Raw genomic sequence first — 19,354 nt, forward strand, 5'->3', positions numbered from 1 at the left:
TGCAGCGAACGGAAACGGGGCGGCCCCGGGGCCGTCCGTAGGCTGGGCGGGTCGAAGAGACACTTCCGCCCCTCACCAACATGGCGGCAGGCCGGGACTGCGCATGAGCAGCTGTCTATGGCGAGACCTAGCTCCAAAGAGGGAGAAAGCCGTGGTGGGAAATTGGCGGCTGAGGCGGCCTGGGCCGGTGAGTGCGTAGGCGCCGGCCGGAGCTCGGAGACGAGGTGGCCCGGGCAGGCGGGGCGGCTTTGGGTTTGCTGCGGTTGCTCGGGCCAGGCGCCGGCAGGGCACGAAGCCTTTGTTTTGGGGGAGGGGACTGCGCCTGCCTCTTTATCTCCTGCCCTGCTTTGTGGGCCGAGCTCGCTCCCTGCCCGGGAGTGCGCGCGTCCCACCTCCCCGCGGAGTCCAGTTGCGAGCCCGCAGGCCCGGGGGAGGGCCCCGGCGGAGCAGCCCCGGCGCGGGCGAGCGCGGCCGAGCCGGCAGGGGTCACCGCGCGGGTTTCGGGGCTCGCGCCTGGCGGGTGCCCAGCTCCTCCAAGCGCCTACTACCAGTTGGAGGGCCTGCAGGGAGACGCGTCGTTCTCAGGCAAGGTCCTGGCGCCTGTTTGCTTTGGGAACTTGATCTGGTGGGGTTTTTTTTTTTTTGCCTTTGCGTCCGTGCTTGGTGAGGGCGTTTGCCGGGCCCTCTTTTGAGCGTGCAAACCGCAGCATCCTAGGCTGATTTCCGTGTCACCTATTCTTAATGCTCAGGAAACGCTTCCGGATGTACAGCCAAGATTTGAGTAAGTAGCCTAACGCCGCTGCTGGGTGGCCTCAGAAGTTCATCTGACAGCTGTGGGCTATACAGTTGCCTCCTGTGCCTTGTCCTCTCCTTCACTGCCTCCTCCTGCAGGCCCAGGCTACGAGCTTCGGAGAGGCTCGTCCTCGCGTTTGAGGATGGAGACCGGGGTGGTCTCTAAACCCTGAGGCAGCCTCCCTTTTGCAGTATTACTCTGTACTGGCAGTTTCACTTTCAGTTCCTTTTTGTTGTTACCATTTTCTTTGCTCTTTCCAAGGCTTATTATCCACTAAACTAAGATTTTCTTTGGATTAGAAAGGTTTTGGGGGAATCTTACCGGTAGAGAATTTACAAAAATTTGTCCTTTCTTGTTGAAATTATTTTATTGCTTTGTACTGTGCAGCTGTGTTTTTTTTTGTTTTTTTCTGGAGGCATCTGTCTGCTCGGTTCTTTGTTTTTCCGGTTCTCTGGCGGGGTGTCAAAAGTCCTAAGGCAGGAACATTGTAGATGGATTCCTCCCCCATTGTCTTTTCTCCCTCAGAACCCAGAGCCTGGAGTTGGTTCCCCCCACCCCTTTCTCCTGAGGCTTAGTTGATTTGCAGTTGTCATGGCAACATTTTAGCAACTGTGTTGCTGCTCTACAGGAAGCCTTGATGAATAAAATAAAGAAGCCTTGAATATGATGCACTTGGGCTGCAGTGTTTGTAACAGATGCTGTAAATCTGGACTCCTCCACAACAAGAGCCCTGGCAGTAGAATGGTGCCCAAGAGCCAATTGGCAAAAAAGAAAGAAAGAAAGAAAAATTCCCTTTCTAGATTTGAGGAGTGGAATTTCTTTATTTTGAGTCAGGATCTCTCTATACAGTCTGGCTATCCCGGACTTCTCTGTAGACCAGGCTGGCTTTGAACTCACTGAGCCACTACCTGGCTCCCCCCACCTTCTTCTTCTTTTTTTTTTTTTTTCTTAAGGTAGCCTGTAGACCAGGTTGGCCTTGAACTCAGAGATCCACGTTCCTGGGCCTCCTGAGTACTGGAATTGCATGTGCCACCACCCCCTGCTTGCTAAGCTATCTTAACAGCCTTTCTTTTGGTCAGAGGACAGACTTAGGGTGTCAGTTTTTGTCTGTCCACCTTGATGGAGACAGAGTGTCTTCACTGCTGCATTTGCCACTTAATCTACCGATTGTTGGGATTAGCAAGCAGGCATTTCTACAGGCAGCCCCTGGGGCCTGGCAGACCCGGCAGGTATCAGGCATTTGGAAAGACCCAGACCACCTACTGACCACCTGGAACCACCTGCGCATGCCCTGGACCACCCTATAAGAGAACTGGGGCCCCTCCCCTTGGCCCTCTCTCCCTCTCGCTTCTTCCCTCTCTCTTCTTCTTGCTCCTTCTCTGTCTGTCTGTCTCTCTCTCTATCTACCTCCTTCTCTGTAACCCCCCTCTACCTAATAAACCTCCCGCGTGGAACCAATCTCGTGGTGTGATCTGTGGACCCGCGTGGAACCTCTGTAACCTCCACATCTCTTTCTATAATTCCTAACACCGATGACCTCTCCTTCGGGGTATGCTGTGATTGCATACGCTTGCACTGCTGCAACCTTTTCTTGTGGAGGTTTTAGGACACAAGTGTTAGACTTTCTTTTTTTTTTTTTTTTTTTTTTTTAAGCAACAGATCTTGCCTCAGGTTTATTTGTAAAACCAGCACAAGACACTGGTCGTCTGTAAATAGTGTGTAGGTGGGTGTGTCACACCAGTCCGTCTGTTAGCGGAAGCCTTTCCTGTGGGGCCTTCACAGGGGCCTGGGCACCTTTGGGAGCCTGAGCAGGAGTTGAAGCCTGGGCCTTAGCTGGAGCTTCAGCCTCTGACTTGGTTTGAACCAGGGGCTTTGGTTGGCAGAGCCTATGACCATTGACCATGTAGCTTCGAATCCCCTTCTCAAGCTTGGTGTGAACGATGAAAGCTGGGGCCCTTTGGCATCTTGGGTTTAAAGGCCGCAGGCTTCACTGGGCTTTGATGGCCTCTGCTCACGCACTCATTGCCTTTGGGTTGTTTGCCTGCATCTTCTCCAGGCCTTTTTGTTGTGCTTCTTGGCAAAGCACATGTTCCTCAGGAACTTGGGGTCCACCCCCTTAAGAGATTCGTATCTTTGTGGGACTGGTTGTGTGTGGTGTGGTTCTTGGACTTGGCCATGTCTGCACGGTAACCCACCACTCCTGCAGCGCCTGGGATCCGAAGAGCGAGTTAGACTTTGATTCCAAGTGCTTTTGCCCCTGAGCCATCTTCCAGTTCATGCTGGTTTTTTGTTTGTTTATTTGTTTTGAGACAAGTTCTTACAGCCCATCCTAGCCTAAGATTTGCTTTGCAACCCAGGATGGCCTTGAACTCCTAATTCTTTTGCCTCCACCTCCTAAACATAAGTGTGACAGACAGGGCCAGCACATCTAGTTCTTTTTCTCTCCAAGGTCTCATTCTGGAGGCAAGGCTAGCCTCAAACTTGCAGCACCCCTCCCATCTCTGTCCCCTGAATGTTAAGGATCCAGCCACATGTCCTATGAAGAGTTGCTTTTTCAGCCCCTGCAGGCCATTCCCTCCTGTCAGTACTGGGGAGGTGACTGTCCGTTGCAGATGATTGGTTCATTTTCCTGGCTCTGTCTTCCTGGAGCTTCGGCCCTAGAACCTGGAAAGCTATTCAGTGGCCGAGCCTCACTGCAAACTATGATTTCCACCAGGATTTAGCACTCTGCCCAAGCCTTTGAGGCAGGAGCTACAGAGACCTCCAAAAGAAGACCAGTTCCTCGGATGAGCCCCTCCCAGAGAGATGAAGGGGTAAGTGAAGCAGTGCTGTCTGGGAGGAGAGAGGGATGGCCTGGGAGAGTGAAAAATGGCGAAAAGTATTAGATTCAGGAAGACCTGGGTTCAGGTCTCCGTGCTCCGTCACCTACCAGCTATGTGATTCAGTTTCCCTGTCTATAAAATTGTAGTGCTTTTTACTTCATGTGCTGTTATTAGTATCAACAGAATATGCCGGGCGGTGGTGGCACAGGCCTTTAATATCAGCACTCAGGAGGCAGAGGCAGGCTCATCTCTGAGTTCAAGGTTAGCCTGGTCTACAGAACAAGTTCCAGGACAGCCAAGGCTACATAAAGAAAAACCAAAACCAACCAAACAAAAAAAGTGCCTATAGCTTGGTGTCTATGTACATGGTAAACACCTAGGTCCTGGTTTTTTTGTTTGAATTTTTTGAGACAGATTATATCTCTACACAGCCCTGGCTGTCCTGAAACTCACTATGTAGACCAGGCTGGCCTCAAGCTCACAGAATTCTACCTGCCTCTGCTTCCTGAGTGCTGAGATTAAAGGAATGTGCCGCCATGACCGACCAGCAGTAAAAACTACTGTTGTTATCTAGCCTAACCTAACATCCGTTGTGAATGCTTCCATTTGTTTTGTTTGTTTTTGTTTTTGTTTCACCACAAATAGGCAGCAGAAAACAGCTGAAACTGAAGAGGGGACGGTGCAGATTCAGGAAGGTGAATATTAAAATCAGGACCAAGAGCCGTTCGTAGCCTCTCTCTTCAGCTGACTGGCCCATCTCCCACATACCATGTTTCTTTAAGTGACGTGTAAGTAGTCCAGGGAGAAAGGCAGGCAACACGCTAGACTTTGTTTGCCTCTGTTGATTTAGGTGCAGTGGCTACTGGAGAGGACCCAACTAGTGTAGCCATCGCCAGCATCCAGTCAGCTGCCACCTTCCCTGACCCCAACGTCAAGTACGTCTTCCGAACTGAGAATGGGGGCCAGGTAAGGGAGGGGCCGGGGGCTGCAGATGTTTCCAGGGGTTGGGATTAAGGGAGGCGTGTGAATGTATTTTGGAGAGCTGTGGCTTGGAGAATGAGAAAGCTGTGTGCTGCGGGGTGAAACATTAACCAGAGGCTTAGATTAGAGATTGGTGTGGGGCTGGGTGTGCTAGAGCCTCAAAACGGGGAAAGAAGAGACAATAGCTGAGCCTGTGTCTTTGAAAGACTGCTGGGACTCAATACAAGAGGCCCTTTCTGAGAGGACCCGGGGTTCTGGACACTTACTCATGTCTTCTTCCCACCTCTCCCCCTCCTTCATTTCTTCTAGGTGATGTACAGGGTGATCCAGGTGTCTGAAGGGCAGCTGGATGGTCAGACAGAGGGCACTGGCGCTATCAGTGGCTACCCTGCCACTCAGTCCATGACCCAGGTACAGAGGACAGGCTGTGAGAGGACCAGAGAGCTCTTAGCAGTAAGAGGAGCCGACAGGAAGGAGGGGTGGAATTAGGAACAGGAGGGTGCACCTCAGGCTTCTTTGGGCCAAAGCACCGGGTTCAGGTGTGTTCAACCTCTTATCATTGAGGCATTACTTTGCCATCTACAAAGATCGTGCCTAAGAAACATGAAGTTGGGGCTGGAGAGGTAGCTCAGTGGTTAAGAGCACTTGTTCCTCTTACAGGGGACCGGAGTTCAGTTCCTAATAACCTCATGGTGCCTTACTGCCATCCGGTTTCAGGGGATCAAATGCCCTTCCCTGACCTCCGCAGGCATCAGACACACACATAGTGCATATCCGTACACGCAGGCAAAATACTCATACACATAAAAATAAATCTTAAGGGGGCTGGAGAGATGGCTCAGAGGTTAAGAACACTTGCTATTCTTCTGAAGGTCCTGAGTTCAATTCCCAGTCAACCACATGGTGGCTCAGAACCATCTATAGTCTAAAGATCTGGTGTGCAGGCAGAATGTTGTATAAATAATAAATAAATCTTAAAAAATAAAAATAAATAAATCTTAAAACTCCAGTTATGTCTCTCCGTCCTTCTGCTCAGGGATAGAAACCCAGGGTAACAGGTAGTGAGTCCCTGACTAACTGGACTCCGCTCTCCTTTCTTCTCAGGCAGTGATCCAGGGCGCTTTCACCAGCGATGATGCAGTTGACACGGAGGGAGCAGCTGCCGAGACACATTACACTTACTTTCCCAGCACCGCAGTGGGAGACGGGTCAGGGGGTACCACATCAGGGAGTACCACCGCTGTGGTCACCACCCAAGGCTCAGAGGCACTGCTGGGGCAGGCCACCCCTCCCAGCACTGGTGAGATGCCGCGCAAGGATGGGGGCTGGAGGGGCCGGGCTCTGGGAAGTCACTGCAGACCTGGGCTTTAGCACATGGCTCTTAGCAGTTATTAAGATCTGAACACGTAGTGAGTCTGGCCTACTCTACAAGCTGGTGGGATGTTCCCAAAAGAGTTCCAAGGTCTTGGTGAAGTTTCTCATCCCAGATCCTGACGAAACCTACCTCATGCCTTCCCAGGTCAATTCTTTGTGATGATGTCACCACAAGAAGTATTGCAGGGAGGGAGCCAGCGGTCAATTGCCCCTAGGACTCACCCTTATTCCCCGTGAGTGAATGAATTATTGAGCGGTTTGGATTCTTGCTAAGTCTTATGTAAATCTTATCCTAAACACTCTTTGTTTTCGTTTGCTTCTTTGTCTTTTCCTTGATCTGGCCACCCTGAACGCTATTGTCAGGAAGTCAGAGGCTCCTAGGACAACGCGAGACGAGAAACGTAGGGCCCAGCACAATGAAGGTATGTGATACTCAGGTGTGAAGCCAGGAGCAACGTAGGTAGATTTGGGAATTACAGTGTTGGGAGGGGGAAGCGCTGGTCATTTTTGGTCACTGGGTCACCATGTCCTTCGCCTTGCCCCACAGTGGAGCGCCGCCGCCGGGACAAGATCAACAACTGGATTGTACAGCTGTCCAAAATCATCCCAGACTGCTCTATGGAGAGTACCAAGTCTGGCCAGGTCATGGCAAGACCCTGGTAGCGGGCAGGGACTCCTGGCATTGTTTCCAGAAATGGTGGCGAGTAGAGTGTACATGGCAGCCCTCTTCATAACACCCTGAGACCTTGGGTCAATTCTGAGGGGAAGCGGCCCCCAAGTGTGAATGTGAAAGTAAGTGAGGTCTTTGAAGACCTGGTCCTCATCTTGTTGGCCTTGCCTTGCAGAGTAAAGGCGGAATCCTGTCCAAAGCCTGTGATTATATCCAGGAGCTGCGGCAGAGCAACCACCGGTTGTCTGAAGAGCTGCAGGGGTTAGATCAACTGCAGCTAGACAACGATGTGCTTAGACAACAGGTCAGACTAGTGACAGGACGGGCCCCTTGACAGCCCTGTGGCCAGTGGTGAAGTCTGGGTTCCCTAGAAAACGCTTGACACCGTCCCTCCCGGCGGTGTCTTTTTCCTTTCCCCTAACAGTTTCCATTACTGCCTCCTCTCTCGAAGGTGGAAGACCTTAAAAACAAGAACCTGCTACTACGAGCTCAGTTACGGCACCATGGCTTAGAGGTCGTCATCAAGAATGACAGCAACTAACGATGGGGACTCGGGCTTTGGCCCTAGAACTGCAGACAGCCTGGAAGCAGCAGGCGAATCCCGTGCCCCTTCCCTTCACTGCCTACTTCTGGCGTGGGACTCGGGGGAGTTTGGCAAGTGTGTCTTTGACCTGAGGCCCGTGGTGTGGTGGCCTGCAGTGAGTGGTGTGAAGCACGCCGCGGACACGCACCGACAGCCTTGCCAGCTCCCACCATGCTGTCCCCGGGCCCTGGTGCCCCTTTTGCACATTGCATGTGCTGTCCCCTTGATGGACCGCGGACACTAAGCCTGGGTTTGCCCTGTGCTCGCTTCGAGCGCCCAGCAGAGGGTCCGTGGGCACTCTGTGGGTCTAGCACTTGTACTGGTTCTTCCTTGCTCTGGAGCAGAAGTGAAGGTGTGCACCGGAGTCCTCTGGGGAGTGGGCTTGTTCAGGAGGTGGGGAAGGGTGCTTGGTGGCTGCTATCCCGCGAGTAGGGAGGGCTCAGTGAGCAGCCGAGGCCTCTGCAGAAGCTTCTGGAGCCAGGGAGAACCGAACGGGCTCACTGGGAGCCTTCCCCATCTTGGGGGGATGGTTCTTTTTATTTCTTTCCTTTTTTTTTTTTTTTTTTTTAAGATAAAATTGTTTAGAGCCACAGTTGTCCGTTTTCCTCCTTTTGTGGGGCCCTGGGGGAAGGGAGACTACATATTACTCTTTGACCAGTAAGGGCTGGGTCAACCTTTGGGTGGGGTGCTACTATTTCTATACTCATTACCCAGAGTCCTGGTACCTGTGCCAAACCTGGATATCAATTTCCGGCCTACACCAGGCAGTCTTAAAAGGTTTCAGCTGTGGGCTGGTGTTAGAGGTATCACAGACAGGTGCTCCGGAGCTCTGTGTGTGTCCTCTGGGGGCCATGCCTTTGCTTCCGGTTCCGGTCTTTCTGGCTGGGCTCAGGGGGACAGAGTGAGATACTTCAGGCCGAATTCCTGTGTCACAGTCACGCAATTGGTACTGCTGAAACCATGACTAGAGGTACCTGAGAACCCCCGGGTTGTGATGGTGAGGTGTATGCTGGTCCCGCGGGTAGGGTTGTTTGTGGAGACAAGAGCATAGGGGTGTGGCTTCAGTCCTTATGAACAGCGCCACAGGGTGGGGAAGCAGCCATTGCTGGGGTACAAAGGCTGCAAGGGTCTTGTCCCCCAGTTCTCAAGTCTTCTGTGTCCTCTTTCTCAGTGTCTACAGTCTCATTCTCTGAGCTCCGTTCGCTCCTAGCCTCAGGCAGGGCCCGGCTCTTCGATGTTCGATCTCGGGAGGAGGCAGCAGCTGGCACCATCCCTGGGGCACTCAACATCCCTGGTACAGGATTTCCCATGTTGGCAGAGGGCATAGTCCGTGATGGTGTTAGCCAAAGGGGCCTCGCTTAGGATGGGGGCAGAGCTGGTAGAGAGAGGGGTGGTGTTGGATTTGCTCAAGCCAGCGCTCAGGTTCCCCAGAGAAAGGCTAAATGGAGACAGGTCCTGGCAGCGGAACTAGCTTGTCCAGTTTGAGGGGATAGCGGTGACAAGAGGAGCAAATCAGTAGCTGTATGTTTGGCTTCCCAGAAACTATGCCCTAATCCACCTGATCCTCCATTGCCTCCTTACCACTCGGGAAATGCCTGCATTGTTGGCCTGACTTCCTGCTCGGGTAGGCGGTTCTTTGTCTGTGAGGTTGGTAGGAGGTCAGGGTGACCGCCATGCATTGTTGGGACAATCTCTGCAGATTGTCCACTTCTGGGACTCCACTCTTTCAGGCCCATCCTTCGAACCTCAGTGTGCCACTGTGCCACTGGCTCTCCATTTTGTCCTCTCTCAGTGTCTGAGTTGGAAAACGCCTTGCGCATGGACCCAGCTGCTTTTCAGGCTTTGTACTGTGCTGAGAAGCCAAAGCTAGAAGACAAGAATCTTATTTTCTTCTGTCAGATGGGCAGGAGGGGCCTGCAGGCCACACAGCTGGCACAGGGTCTTGGATACACAGGGTATGCGAAGGGTATGAGGCTTGTTGGCTGGGAACCGACTGGGAACTGCCTCCTGAGTCTGTCCTTCCCTCAACCTCCTTTTTCTCCACAGGGCTCGGAACTATGCTGGGGCCTATAAGGAATGGCTGGAGAAAGAGGGCTAGGTAGAGGACTTCCTGGTTGTGATCCTTCTCGTGGTCACCTTGCTGGGCTGGGCAAGTCATTGTGGACCTTTGCACATGAAAAACTCAAATAAAGAGCATTTAATTAAGTATTAGAAGCATTTAATTTGTTGGGTGGGCAAAACAACAACAACAACAAAAAACACGGTTCCAATATTAATCTAGTTCTCAAGTTTATCTCAGGATCCTTGTCCATTCATCTGTTCCCTGCCACCCTATTAAAGCAGTTGAACACCTGAAGTTGACCTAGAGCAGCCGTTTCCAGCCTGGAATGTACATCAAATAGTCAACCTACTAGCTCTAAAAATCTTGGAGTGTACAGCCCAAGCTAGTTGGGAGGCCGAACTTAGGAGTTCAGTTCTTGGCCAGTCTGGGTAACACAGAAGACTGAAGAGTACTTGTTCTGTCTGGCCCGATGTGGTGGCTCAAGCCCTTAATCCCAGCACTCGGGAGGTTAGAGGCAAGCAGATCTCTATGAGTTCAAGGGCAGCCAGGGCTCTGTGGAGAGATCCTGTCAAAAAACAAAAACAAAGAGGACCTGTATTTGGTTCCTGACAGCCACATGGATGGCAGCTCACAACTAACCATGCGTAACTCCAGTTCCAGAGATCTGATGCCCCTTTTTGACCTCCTTGGGTACCAAGATTGCAGTTGGTACACAGACATACATACAAGCAAGATATTCTTACACGTAACTTTTTTTTTTTTTTTTTTTTTAGTAAAAGCAACTCTCTACCCATGTATAATCCCAGCACTTTGGAGGAGGACGCAAGAGGATCAAAGATTAAAGGCTAACCTGGGCTATATAGGAAAAGTTTACCATCCCTTCCCCTCCCCCCAAAAAAACAAACCTTGGGTATTTGTGATCTTACGGGCTCCTCTGATGTTTTCAATACAAAGCTACAAAGAACCACTGCACCATTGCTGCAGACCGGAAACAGCCACTGTTAAACAGGCTGCCGATGTTACCATTCCTTTATGTGTTGTCTGTGTCTACTTTTGTGCAAAAGCAGAATCGTTGTGACAGCTACGTGTCTTTCAGAGCCTGAAAGGGTACTCCCTAGTCCTTTATAGAAAATGTTTGCCCACTGTCGCTCTTGATTTATAGCTCCTCAGCCTCAAGTCCACCTTAGATTCTAGAACTGGGTAAAGTGATGAAGCTAGTCCTACGGCCTAGTGATCAGGTCAGTGCTGGGGTAATGTGTATAAAACTGAACTCAGTCCCCAGCAACACCATAAAAAAGCAAAAGCATTGGGGATGGGTAGGGTGCATGCTATAATCAAGCTGTTTGGAAGTTTGAGGCAGGAGGATCACAAGTTCAAGGCTAAGTCAACTTTGCAATATAATCTTAAATACATTTAGGCCAGGACTGGTAGTACAAGTTTGTAAGTTAGGAGTCCAGTCCGAGAGGAAGGAACATCACATTCAGCGTCTGCTCAATTCCAGCCTGGTTACCTTAGTGAGAAACTCAAAAATTCAAAGAGGACTGGAGATAGAGCGCTTGCTGACTATGTGTGAGGTCCCAAGTTCAATCCCCATCCCAGCAATAAATGACTAAATCAATAAATGTATACAATAGCCAGGCATGGAGGCACATGCCTGTAATCAATGCCAGCCTGGTCTATAATAGTGAGTTCCAGGCCAGGGCAGATGGCTAGGTAGAGGGACCTTGTCTAAACAAACAAACACACACCTGTAGCCAGCGTTTGCTACTTTGTGGTGTCCTTTTCCTGTCTTCCAACCTTCTCCACCCTTTTAACCCCCTAACACTGGATAGGAGAGAAAAAAGGGGAGAGGAGAAAGGTGGCAAAGTCATCCTTAGACTACTTCCTGCTGATTAGGGGCTTTGAGTTCCTTGGAGCAAGTTTGATCTTTTCTATCTGGACATCTAATTTCCTCTCCTCCTTTCTTCGTGCACAACCACTTGACAAACTGTAACCAACAGCAACCAGCATCTAACCACCAAACAACCACCAACAGCAGCACTGCCTCTCGGGGCCCCTAGCATTTATGTATCTCCTGAAAAGTCCCCAGAATTCCAAATGTTACCCACTCACAGAAACTATCTGCAGCAGGCAAAACCATGACTCTGCTAGAGCATTAGAGAAATCACAGTCAGCTGCTGCCAAGCAGCCTCATCCCCACACCTGGGATTGAAACAAAAACATATTCCCCTAACATTTCTGTGAGTTGTTTTGTTTTCATTTTTGTTTTGTTTTGTTTTGTTTTTTTCAAGAGTTTCTCTGTGTAGCCTTGGCTGTCCGGGACTCATTTTGTAGATCTGGGTGGCCTTGAACTCACAGATCCACCTGCCTCTGCCTCCCAGAGTGTTGGAATTACAGGTGTATACCACTGTGCTGGTCTTTTTTTTTTTTTTTTTTTTAAGAAACCAAAATCACAAAATTCTCACTACACAAAAGAACATCAACAAAGAATACCTATTTATTTATCTTTTTATTTATTTATTTATTTATTTATTTGAGATGGGGGTTTCTCTGTGTAGCCTTGGCTGTCGTAGAACTCAAAGACCAGGCTGGCTTCAAACTTATAGAGATCCACCTACTTCTGCCTCCCCAGAGCTGGCACTAAAGGTGTTCATCACTACACTCCCACCTGGCTAAATTTTGTGTGTTTCTTTTATGTGTATGAGTATTTTGTCTACACGTATGTCTGTGTTCCACATGCATGTCTGGTGCTTGCAAAGGTCAGAAGAGGACACTGCATCCCCTGGAACTGGAGGTATAGGTGGCTGTGGGTTCTTGGAATTAAACCTGGGTCCTCTGGAAGAGTAGCCAATGCTCTTAACCACTAAGCCATCTGTCAAGCCCCCAATAAAGAATTTAACAGCAACTAGCAAATGCTTCATGAAGCTAGACTCACTGGACAGTAGATTTGTAATTTCCCCCTAGTGTGGTACATAGTTTGCTCCATATTCTTTTGAAATACTAATTGTTTTTTTTTTTTTTTTTCTGTGAATGCCTGCCTGTGTGCTCTCATATTCGTGCACAGGCCCCCAGATCCATGCTGGTGTCTTAATTATCTTATCTGCTTTTCACCTTTAGCTTTTTTTTTTTTCTTTAAAGATTGATTTATTTATGCACACGAGTGCTCTATTTGCATGCACACCTGCATGACAGAAGAGGGCATTGGATCCCATTACAGATGGTTGTGAGCTACCGTGCAGGTGCTGGGAATTGAACTCAGGACCTCTGGAAGAGCAGCCAGTGCTCTTAGTTTCTGAGCCATATCTCCAACTCCTGTCTTTAGCTTTTGAGACAGCGTTCCTCTTTGAACCTGAAATCACGGATTTGGCTAGGCAGATTGCCCGGCCACAGAGCTTCTGGAATTCACCTGTCTTTGTCCCCCAGGCCTGGGGCTGCAGGCGCATGTCATCAACCCTGGCTTTTTGGGTTCTCGGGATTTAAAGCAGGTCTTCAGAGTTTTGCAACAATCCCTTTCCCCTTCTAATGAAAAAATATTTTATCCAGGTGTGGTGATACGTGGCTAAACTGGGCTTTGGAGCAGAGGCAGAGGCTTTGGCACCAGCGTTACATTAGGTTCTACTCTGGCCAAGATACATTGTGAATTCTGGGCCCTGTATCAAAACACTACTGCATCAGAATTAAAAAATAAACCACTGGGTATGCTGGTGCACATCTTTGATTCCAGAGCTGGGAAGCAGAAGCAGTTGAATTTATGTTAGTTTGAGGCCATCTTTCCCTACATTGTGAGTTCTTGGTAAAAAACAATTCAGAAAACAAACAAACAAACAAAACCCCACACATACAGGTTGGTGACATGACTTAATAACTAAAGGCACTTGCTGCCAAGCTGTATGACCTGAGTTCAATCCTTAGGACCTACAAGGTAGGAAGACAGACCAACTCTGCAGGTTGTCTTCTGACCTCACATATGTGGCTTGTGCCCCCCCACACAAAATAAATAAATATAATGTATTTTTATAAAGCACAGAAGAAAATAAATATTCAGTTGGAGAGATGGTTGGAGAGATGGTTCAGCAGTTAAAAGCAGTGAGCAATGGCTGTTCCTCCAGAAGGCCTAGGCTTGATTTCCGACACCCACAGGGGAGCCCATGACCGTTTGTCACTCCAGTTCCAGGGGATTTGGTGCTTTCTTCTGGCTTCCTCAGTCACCAGGCACACATTTGCTGCTGCACAGACAAAACACCCATTTATTCCTTGGGCTAGGTGCTGTGGCACATGCCTTTGGCCCTCGGAAGCAGAAGCAGGCAGATCTCTGTGAGCTCAAGGCCAGTCTGGTCTATAAAAAGTTCAGGACAACAGGGATACACAGAGAAACGTATATGTGCATACATACATACATACATTACTTTAGCTAGAAGAGCAAGCTGGCTCAGATATGAATCCAACTTTCTAAATTGTCAAGTGCTTAAAACAATTTTTTATCAGACATGCCCTGTTTTCTCTGCTTGGCTTTTTGTTTTTGTTCTTCTTATTTCCTTTTCTTCTGCCTCCAGCTTTGGTCAGCAGCCACCCTCCTGCATCATCTCACAGTCCACAGGCTGTAACCCACCCGCCCTGGATTCCCCAGCATTAACACAGCCTTCTTTCTCCTGGGCTTCTTAGGTTCAGGCAGACATTGCTGAGTCTAGTTTCTGTTTTTGCTCATGGTCACCAGGTGCTCCACTCTTCACTCACAGGCCCCAAGTCTGGAGATGAGAGAGAGTGGTATTAAGCTCAGGGTCTAGTAAAAGGCAGGTGTCAGCTTTTCTCCCAAAACCCAGTCTCTGACTGAAATAGATTGGGAAATCTTTCCTGGGGTTTAATTATTCTCCTAGTTCTGAGTCTACACACCTCTCCCACTATCTTTGTTATAAATCATAACATGACTTTATGGTTATAATTTTGAGACATAATTTACTTTCAACAAAGTACAGTTGTGTAAATGCTTAGTTCATGGAAGGATTTTGTTTTCGACAAACCAAACAGGAACTTGTATACTTTAAGCTTTTAAATTTTAATTTATTTATTTTCTGTGCATTGGTGTTTCGCGTGCATGTATGTCTATGTGAGGATATCAGATCTTGGATTTACAGACAGTTGTGAGCTGGCATATGGGTGCTGGGATTTGAACCCAGGTCGTCTAGAACAGTCAGTGCTGTTCTTAACTACTCTTAACTAGTGAGCCATCTCTCCAGCCCCCACTTTAAACTTTTTCATGTAATTTAGTTTTTGGAGAGAGGGTCTCATATAGTTGAGTTGAACTTCTGATATTTCTGTCTTCACGTCCTGACTCCTGAAATTACATGTGTGTGCCATTTTATGTGGTTCCAGGGATTGAAACCAGCCCTGAGACTGTTTAAAAAAGCACTGCAGGCTGGTAAAATGGTTCCGTGGATAAAGGTACTTGCTGCCAAGACAACCTGAGTTCAACTCCCAAGATCTACAGGGTGGAAGAAGAGAACCCTGGCAAGTGTCCTCTGACCTCCACACACACATAATTTCAAAAGGCACTTACTAGGGGCTGGAGAGATAGCTTAATGGTCAAGAACATTTCTTGCCGAAGGCCTGGTTCAATTCCTAGCACCCACGTGACCTGTCACAATTGTTGATAACTCCAGTTCCAGGGGATCTGATGCCCTCTTCTGACCTTCCCGGGCATCAGGAACATACATAGCACACAGATATAAATACTCAATCACATGAAGTAAAAGAACCCTAACATTTTAAAAAAATTACTAAAATAAAATAAATTCTTTTCTTTTTAAAACAAAACAAAACAAAAATTAGGGGGTGAGGCAGGTTCTTGCTATGTAGTCGTGGCTGGCCTCCAGTTCACAGTAATTCTTCTGTGTCCTGTCCCAATGCTGGGATTACAAGTGTGAGTCAGTATGCCCTGGGTTTGTTTGTTTTGTTTTTGTTTTTGTTTTTAATAATGCTAAGGGTTGAGCCCAGGACTTCATTCATGGAGGCAAGCCCTCTACCAACAACTACATTTTGAGCCTTGAACCTGTGATTCTCCTGCCTCAGACTCCTCAAAGCGCTGCAATTATAGTCAGGCAGCACGATGATGCTTTGTGCTCATTGCTTTTGCTCTGAGTGTTCAGTTGCAGCCATTTCCCTAAACAATGCCTAATACGGTGAAACCTCAAAGCCTTTTCTGGATGCCTTTTCCCAGTTATCCTCTCTGTTCTCAAACTTGTAATCCTCCTGCTGCAGGCTCCTGAAATGCTGGGATGATAGCTCCGCTTCCCCCCTGCCTCCCCCAAAGCCAAGTCTCACTACGTTGCTCAGGCTGGTCTCAAAGGCACCAGCCTTCTACATTCGCCTGGGATGACAGGATGTGCCAGCATGCTTGGTTTCTAGGCAACAACTTTCTATCTTCTATCAGCATAAATTAGTTTTTGAGCTGCCCTCCTGGCCTGCCAACACCTCTCTTTTGTTTCCTGTGGCTTTATACCTGAGCGTTAAAAAGAATCCTAGAAGTACACTGACAAGGCCCTTTACAAGGTTGATCACTGAGAGCAAATTCCTTTCCTCCTCATTGAGTAGTTGGTTTATAACCCTAGTAGGCTGTTCCAATTCATTACCCCACCCTTTACAATTTTCTTAGTTATTTCATCAGAGCACCGTGGCTTATCAGCTAAACAGAGTCCCCTTGTTGTTTCTGCTTTCCTTTACATATTAAAGGGGATCCCCCCCCACACTTTCATCCTCCTTTAAGTCAGGTTCGTGTTTCACCGAGTGTTTGAATCTCTGTCTCCATTACATCACCCCGCCCCCCAGACAGGGTTTCTCTGTGTACCCTTGGCTGTTCTGGACTCCCTTTGTAGACCAGGCTGGCCTCAAAATTCCAGAGATCCACTGTCTGTCTCTGCCTCTTCCTCTGCTGGGATTAAAGGAAAGGGCTACCATGCCAGTTTACACTACATTTTTTTTTTTTAATTTTTCTTTTTTGCTTATTTATCTCTCCTAAATGGGTGTCTTAAAGTTAGGAACGTTTTCTCTACCTCCAACATCTCAAAGGTAAGTTCTCAGTAGGTGATTGTTGAGCCTTGCTAATCTGCTGACCTTCAGGATCTTCTGACTCCAGCCCTTCCAAAGCACGGCTGCCTGCCTAACCTTGAAGTAACATTTGTTATCAGTCAGAGTTGATAACTTACAGCAGGTCTCCTTGGCCTAGTGGCTGGACAAGTTCCATCCTGACCCTGAGCAATCTGTGGTTCAGATTTGGCTTTACCCTGCCTTACCAAACTCTCCTGCCAGGGCTTGCTCCCACCAGCCTCACTTCCTTAGTGGCCCAAACAGACTATATAGTCCTTTTCTGACCCTGGCCTTCGCTCATCATTTCTTCTGCTTGGGAAGCATCCAGCCCTGCAAACCCTCTGGATTTCAAAAGAATTAGGAGAATGTATTTTGGCAGGAGTTCTGCTGATCTCCTCAAGAGGGATTTTTTAACTCAGGAAAGATGAAACATAGCAGATGAATATGTATTACTGGATTCCATGAAGGACACAGATGCAAAACAGTACGGCTCAAGCATAGACCTCTATGGTAACCCTTACCACACTGTATAGCCACTTGCTTTTCTCTTTCTTCTTCTTTCTCTTTAGGCTTAGCTTTAAAATTTTTTTTTTTAGATTTTATTTATTTATTTATTATAATTTATTTACTTTGTATCCCAGCTGCAGCCCCCTCATCTCCCCCAATTCTCCCCCACCCTCCCTCTTCTCCCTCTATGGCCTTTCCCTAGTTCACTGATAGGGGAGGACCTCCTCCCCTTCTATATGACCCTAGCTTATCAGGTCTCATCAAGGCTGGCTGCATCATCTTCCTCTGTGGCCTGGCAAGGCTTCACCCCACTCAGGGGGAGGTGATCAAAAAGCCAGCTACTGCCTCCCCTTACTAGGGAACCCACTTGGAAACTGGACCGGGGTTCTAGGTCATCTCCATGCATAGTCCTTGGTTGGAGTATTGGTCTCTACAGGACCCCTTGGGCTCAGGTTTTTTGGCTCTGTTGGTCTCCTCGTGGAGTTTCTGTCCCCTCCAGGTCTTTCTATCTCCCTCTTCTTTCATAAGTTTTCCTGCCCAAAGTTTGACTATGAGTCTCAGTATCTCCTGCTGCGTAGTCTTTCAGAGGCCCCCTGTGGAAGGCTCCTGTCCTGTTTCTTGTCTTCTCCTACTTCTGATGTCTGTCCTGTTTGCCCTTCTGCATGAGGTTTCAGCCTCTTCCCTAGGGTCCTATAGGCTTAGCTTTTTATTTATTTATTTATTTATTATTTATACAACATTCTGCCTATATACCAGATCTTACTATAGATGGTTGTGAGCCACCATGTGGTTGCTGGGAATTGAACCTTTGAAAGAACAGCAACTGTTCTTAACCTCTGAGCCATCTCTCCAGCCCTAGGCTTAGCTTTTTAAAGAGAGGGATTTCGTTGCTATAAACTAACCATGAAACCAGAACATGACACACATTCAGTAAGTGGGCTTACTGTTAGTAGCTTATTGTGGCAAGGGTGTGTTGGGTTCTAGGTCTGTCTGGCTTACCATAACTGAGTAGTTACCATGAGATACTTTTAACTATTTTGTCCCTTTCATTATTTATAAAATATGAGTATAAGACTTACAGTCACTTAGGGAGGCAGAGGCAGGTGGAGCTCAGTGAGTTCGAGGCCAGCCTGGTCTACAAAGTGAGTCCAGCACAGCCAAGGCTACACAGAGAAACCCTGTTTTGAGAAACCAAAACCAAGAAACAAACAAAGCCAGGATCCATTGTGCTGTGTGGGGTGGAGAAAGGGATCCTAGGGCTGGCTGGCTACTAGTTTAGCTCTAAGGTCAGTGAGAGACCATGTTTCAGGAGAATAAGGTAGAGAGACAGTACCCAGGAGAGACAGAGACAGGAAGAGAGACACAGAGAGGGGGCGCTGACAGGAGATCCTTGAGTCACTGGAAACCCTCAAAGGAGGTTAAGGAATTTCTTGTGTGACTGCCTAGTAGTTCTTGGAAGGCTGTCACAGAGGGAGCTTAGCTGCACCCAGTCTCTTTGCATCCTGGCTTGAGATGTGACTCTGCTTTTGCATATACTCCTGCTGTTGCCAACTGCCAGGATTCAAGGTAACTCAGTACACGTCTTTCATCACTCAGGAGACAGAGGCATGCAGATGTCTTAGTACTGTTGAGGCAGTTATTTTAACAGCCTGGCTTGGTGGTGTGCCCATCCCAGTACTCAGGGAGGTAGAGAGGCAGGTGGATCTCTGTGAGTTCGAGGCCAGCCTGGTCAGCCAGGATATACAGAAATACCCTGTTACTTTAACACTGCCCTCTTCGTGCTCTTCTTCAGAGTCAGGGCCTCACAAATCCCAGCCTGGCCGACAATTTACTAAATACCTAAGCCTGGCCTTGAGCCCTCGGTCTTTCTCTGTGCTGGAATTAGAGACGTGTGCTATTCTGTGGGATAACCTTTTCTCCCGGAGGAGCCACAGTCTGAGGCAAGCCTCAGCTACGCAGCCGCTAGCCCTGAGCGAAGAAAACAAAAGCCAATCCTAACGTAAGGTCCAGCAAAGGAGCTACTGACAGATCGTACATATAAAAAAAGATACTTCCAGTCATCCTGTTGGTTCGGGGAGGAGGCCGAGAAAACTTACTTCAGAAACCAAAGCTTAAAAAAGCAAGCTTTATTTTCTGAGCGCACAGGGAGGCTGTCAGCTCGGGTCCGAACCATGTCCCAGAGGGGAAACCGTATTGCATTTTTAAAGGGTGAAAACTGCAAGGTGAGGGGGAGTTTGGTGAGTGTCGGGGTCATCTAATGAAATTTTAAGCAAGGGAGTATCTGTTGGAGACTGGGCTTGATCCAGGACACCTGGTCTCAAGACCCTTAATTATTTCCCCAGACTTTCCGTGCAGAGCTTAAGGCGATAAGGAGGTCATCTGCTGTGTTAGTGAGAGCTTAGCAGGCAATATATTTCGTACAACTCTAGGCACTTTGGTTAAGATAACAGCGAGTTTTGCATTTTTTTAGCAATTAACAGAC

General features: G+C 48.4%; 2 protein-coding genes across 6 annotated transcripts; both read left to right on the plus strand.

Moving 5' to 3' along the window:
* The first annotated feature begins 37 nt into the window (after nt 1–37).
* On the plus strand, nt 38–9,431 carry Usf1 (upstream transcription factor 1). 5 transcript variants are annotated; one of them, XR_009584645.1, is made up of 12 exons: nt 38–187; nt 3,510–3,606; nt 4,261–4,310; nt 4,466–4,581; nt 4,906–5,007; nt 5,701–5,896; nt 6,116–6,203; nt 6,334–6,392; nt 6,518–6,612; nt 6,816–6,944; nt 7,092–8,517; nt 9,270–9,431. XR_009584645.1 is itself a non-coding variant. In XM_021647103.2 (11 exons), the coding sequence occupies exons 2-11, from the start codon at nt 3,599–3,601 to the stop codon at nt 7,179–7,181; spliced, it is 933 nt and encodes a 310-aa protein (XP_021502778.1). In that variant the 5' UTR covers nt 356–590; nt 3,510–3,598; the 3' UTR covers nt 7,182–7,815. The 5 variants fall into 5 exon arrangements, 4 of the variants coding, with proteins under 4 accessions (XP_021502778.1, XP_060220663.1, XP_021502779.1 ...); XM_021647103.2 differs by lacking the exons at nt 38–187; nt 9,270–9,431 and adding an exon at nt 356–590 and having other exon boundaries at nt 7,092–7,815; XM_060364680.1 differs by lacking the exons at nt 38–187; nt 9,270–9,431 and adding an exon at nt 356–585 and having other exon boundaries at nt 7,092–7,815.
* Nucleotides 8,074–9,431, plus strand: Tstd1 (thiosulfate sulfurtransferase like domain containing 1). The gene is made up of 4 exons (XM_060364681.1): nt 8,074–8,193; nt 8,395–8,517; nt 9,016–9,178; nt 9,270–9,431. The coding sequence occupies exons 1-4, from the start codon at nt 8,184–8,186 to the stop codon at nt 9,319–9,321; spliced, it is 348 nt and encodes a 115-aa protein (XP_060220664.1). The 5' UTR covers nt 8,074–8,183; the 3' UTR covers nt 9,322–9,431.
* Nucleotides 9,432–19,354: the final 9,923 nt, after the last annotated feature.

Source organism: Meriones unguiculatus, chromosome 11 (assembly GCF_030254825.1).
Source record: "Meriones unguiculatus strain TT.TT164.6M chromosome 11, Bangor_MerUng_6.1, whole genome shotgun sequence".
Lineage (NCBI taxonomy): Eukaryota > Metazoa > Chordata > Mammalia > Rodentia > Muridae > Meriones > Meriones unguiculatus.

Coding starts and splice junctions, on each gene's coding strand:
- Usf1 (XM_021647103.2), top strand. Junction 6,204..6,333: donor AGGACTCACCCTTATTCCCC/GTGAGTGAATGA, acceptor CGCTATTGTCAG/GAAGTCAGAGGCTCCTAGGA. Junction 6,945..7,091: donor ACGATGTGCTTAGACAACAG/GTCAGACTAGTG, acceptor CCTCTCTCGAAG/GTGGAAGACCTTAAAAACAA.
- Tstd1 (XM_060364681.1), top strand. Junction 8,518..9,015: donor TGGGGCACTCAACATCCCTG/GTACAGGATTTC, acceptor GTCCTCTCTCAG/TGTCTGAGTTGGAAAACGCC. Junction 9,179..9,269: donor CAGGGTCTTGGATACACAGG/GTATGCGAAGGG, acceptor TTTTCTCCACAG/GGCTCGGAACTATGCTGGGG.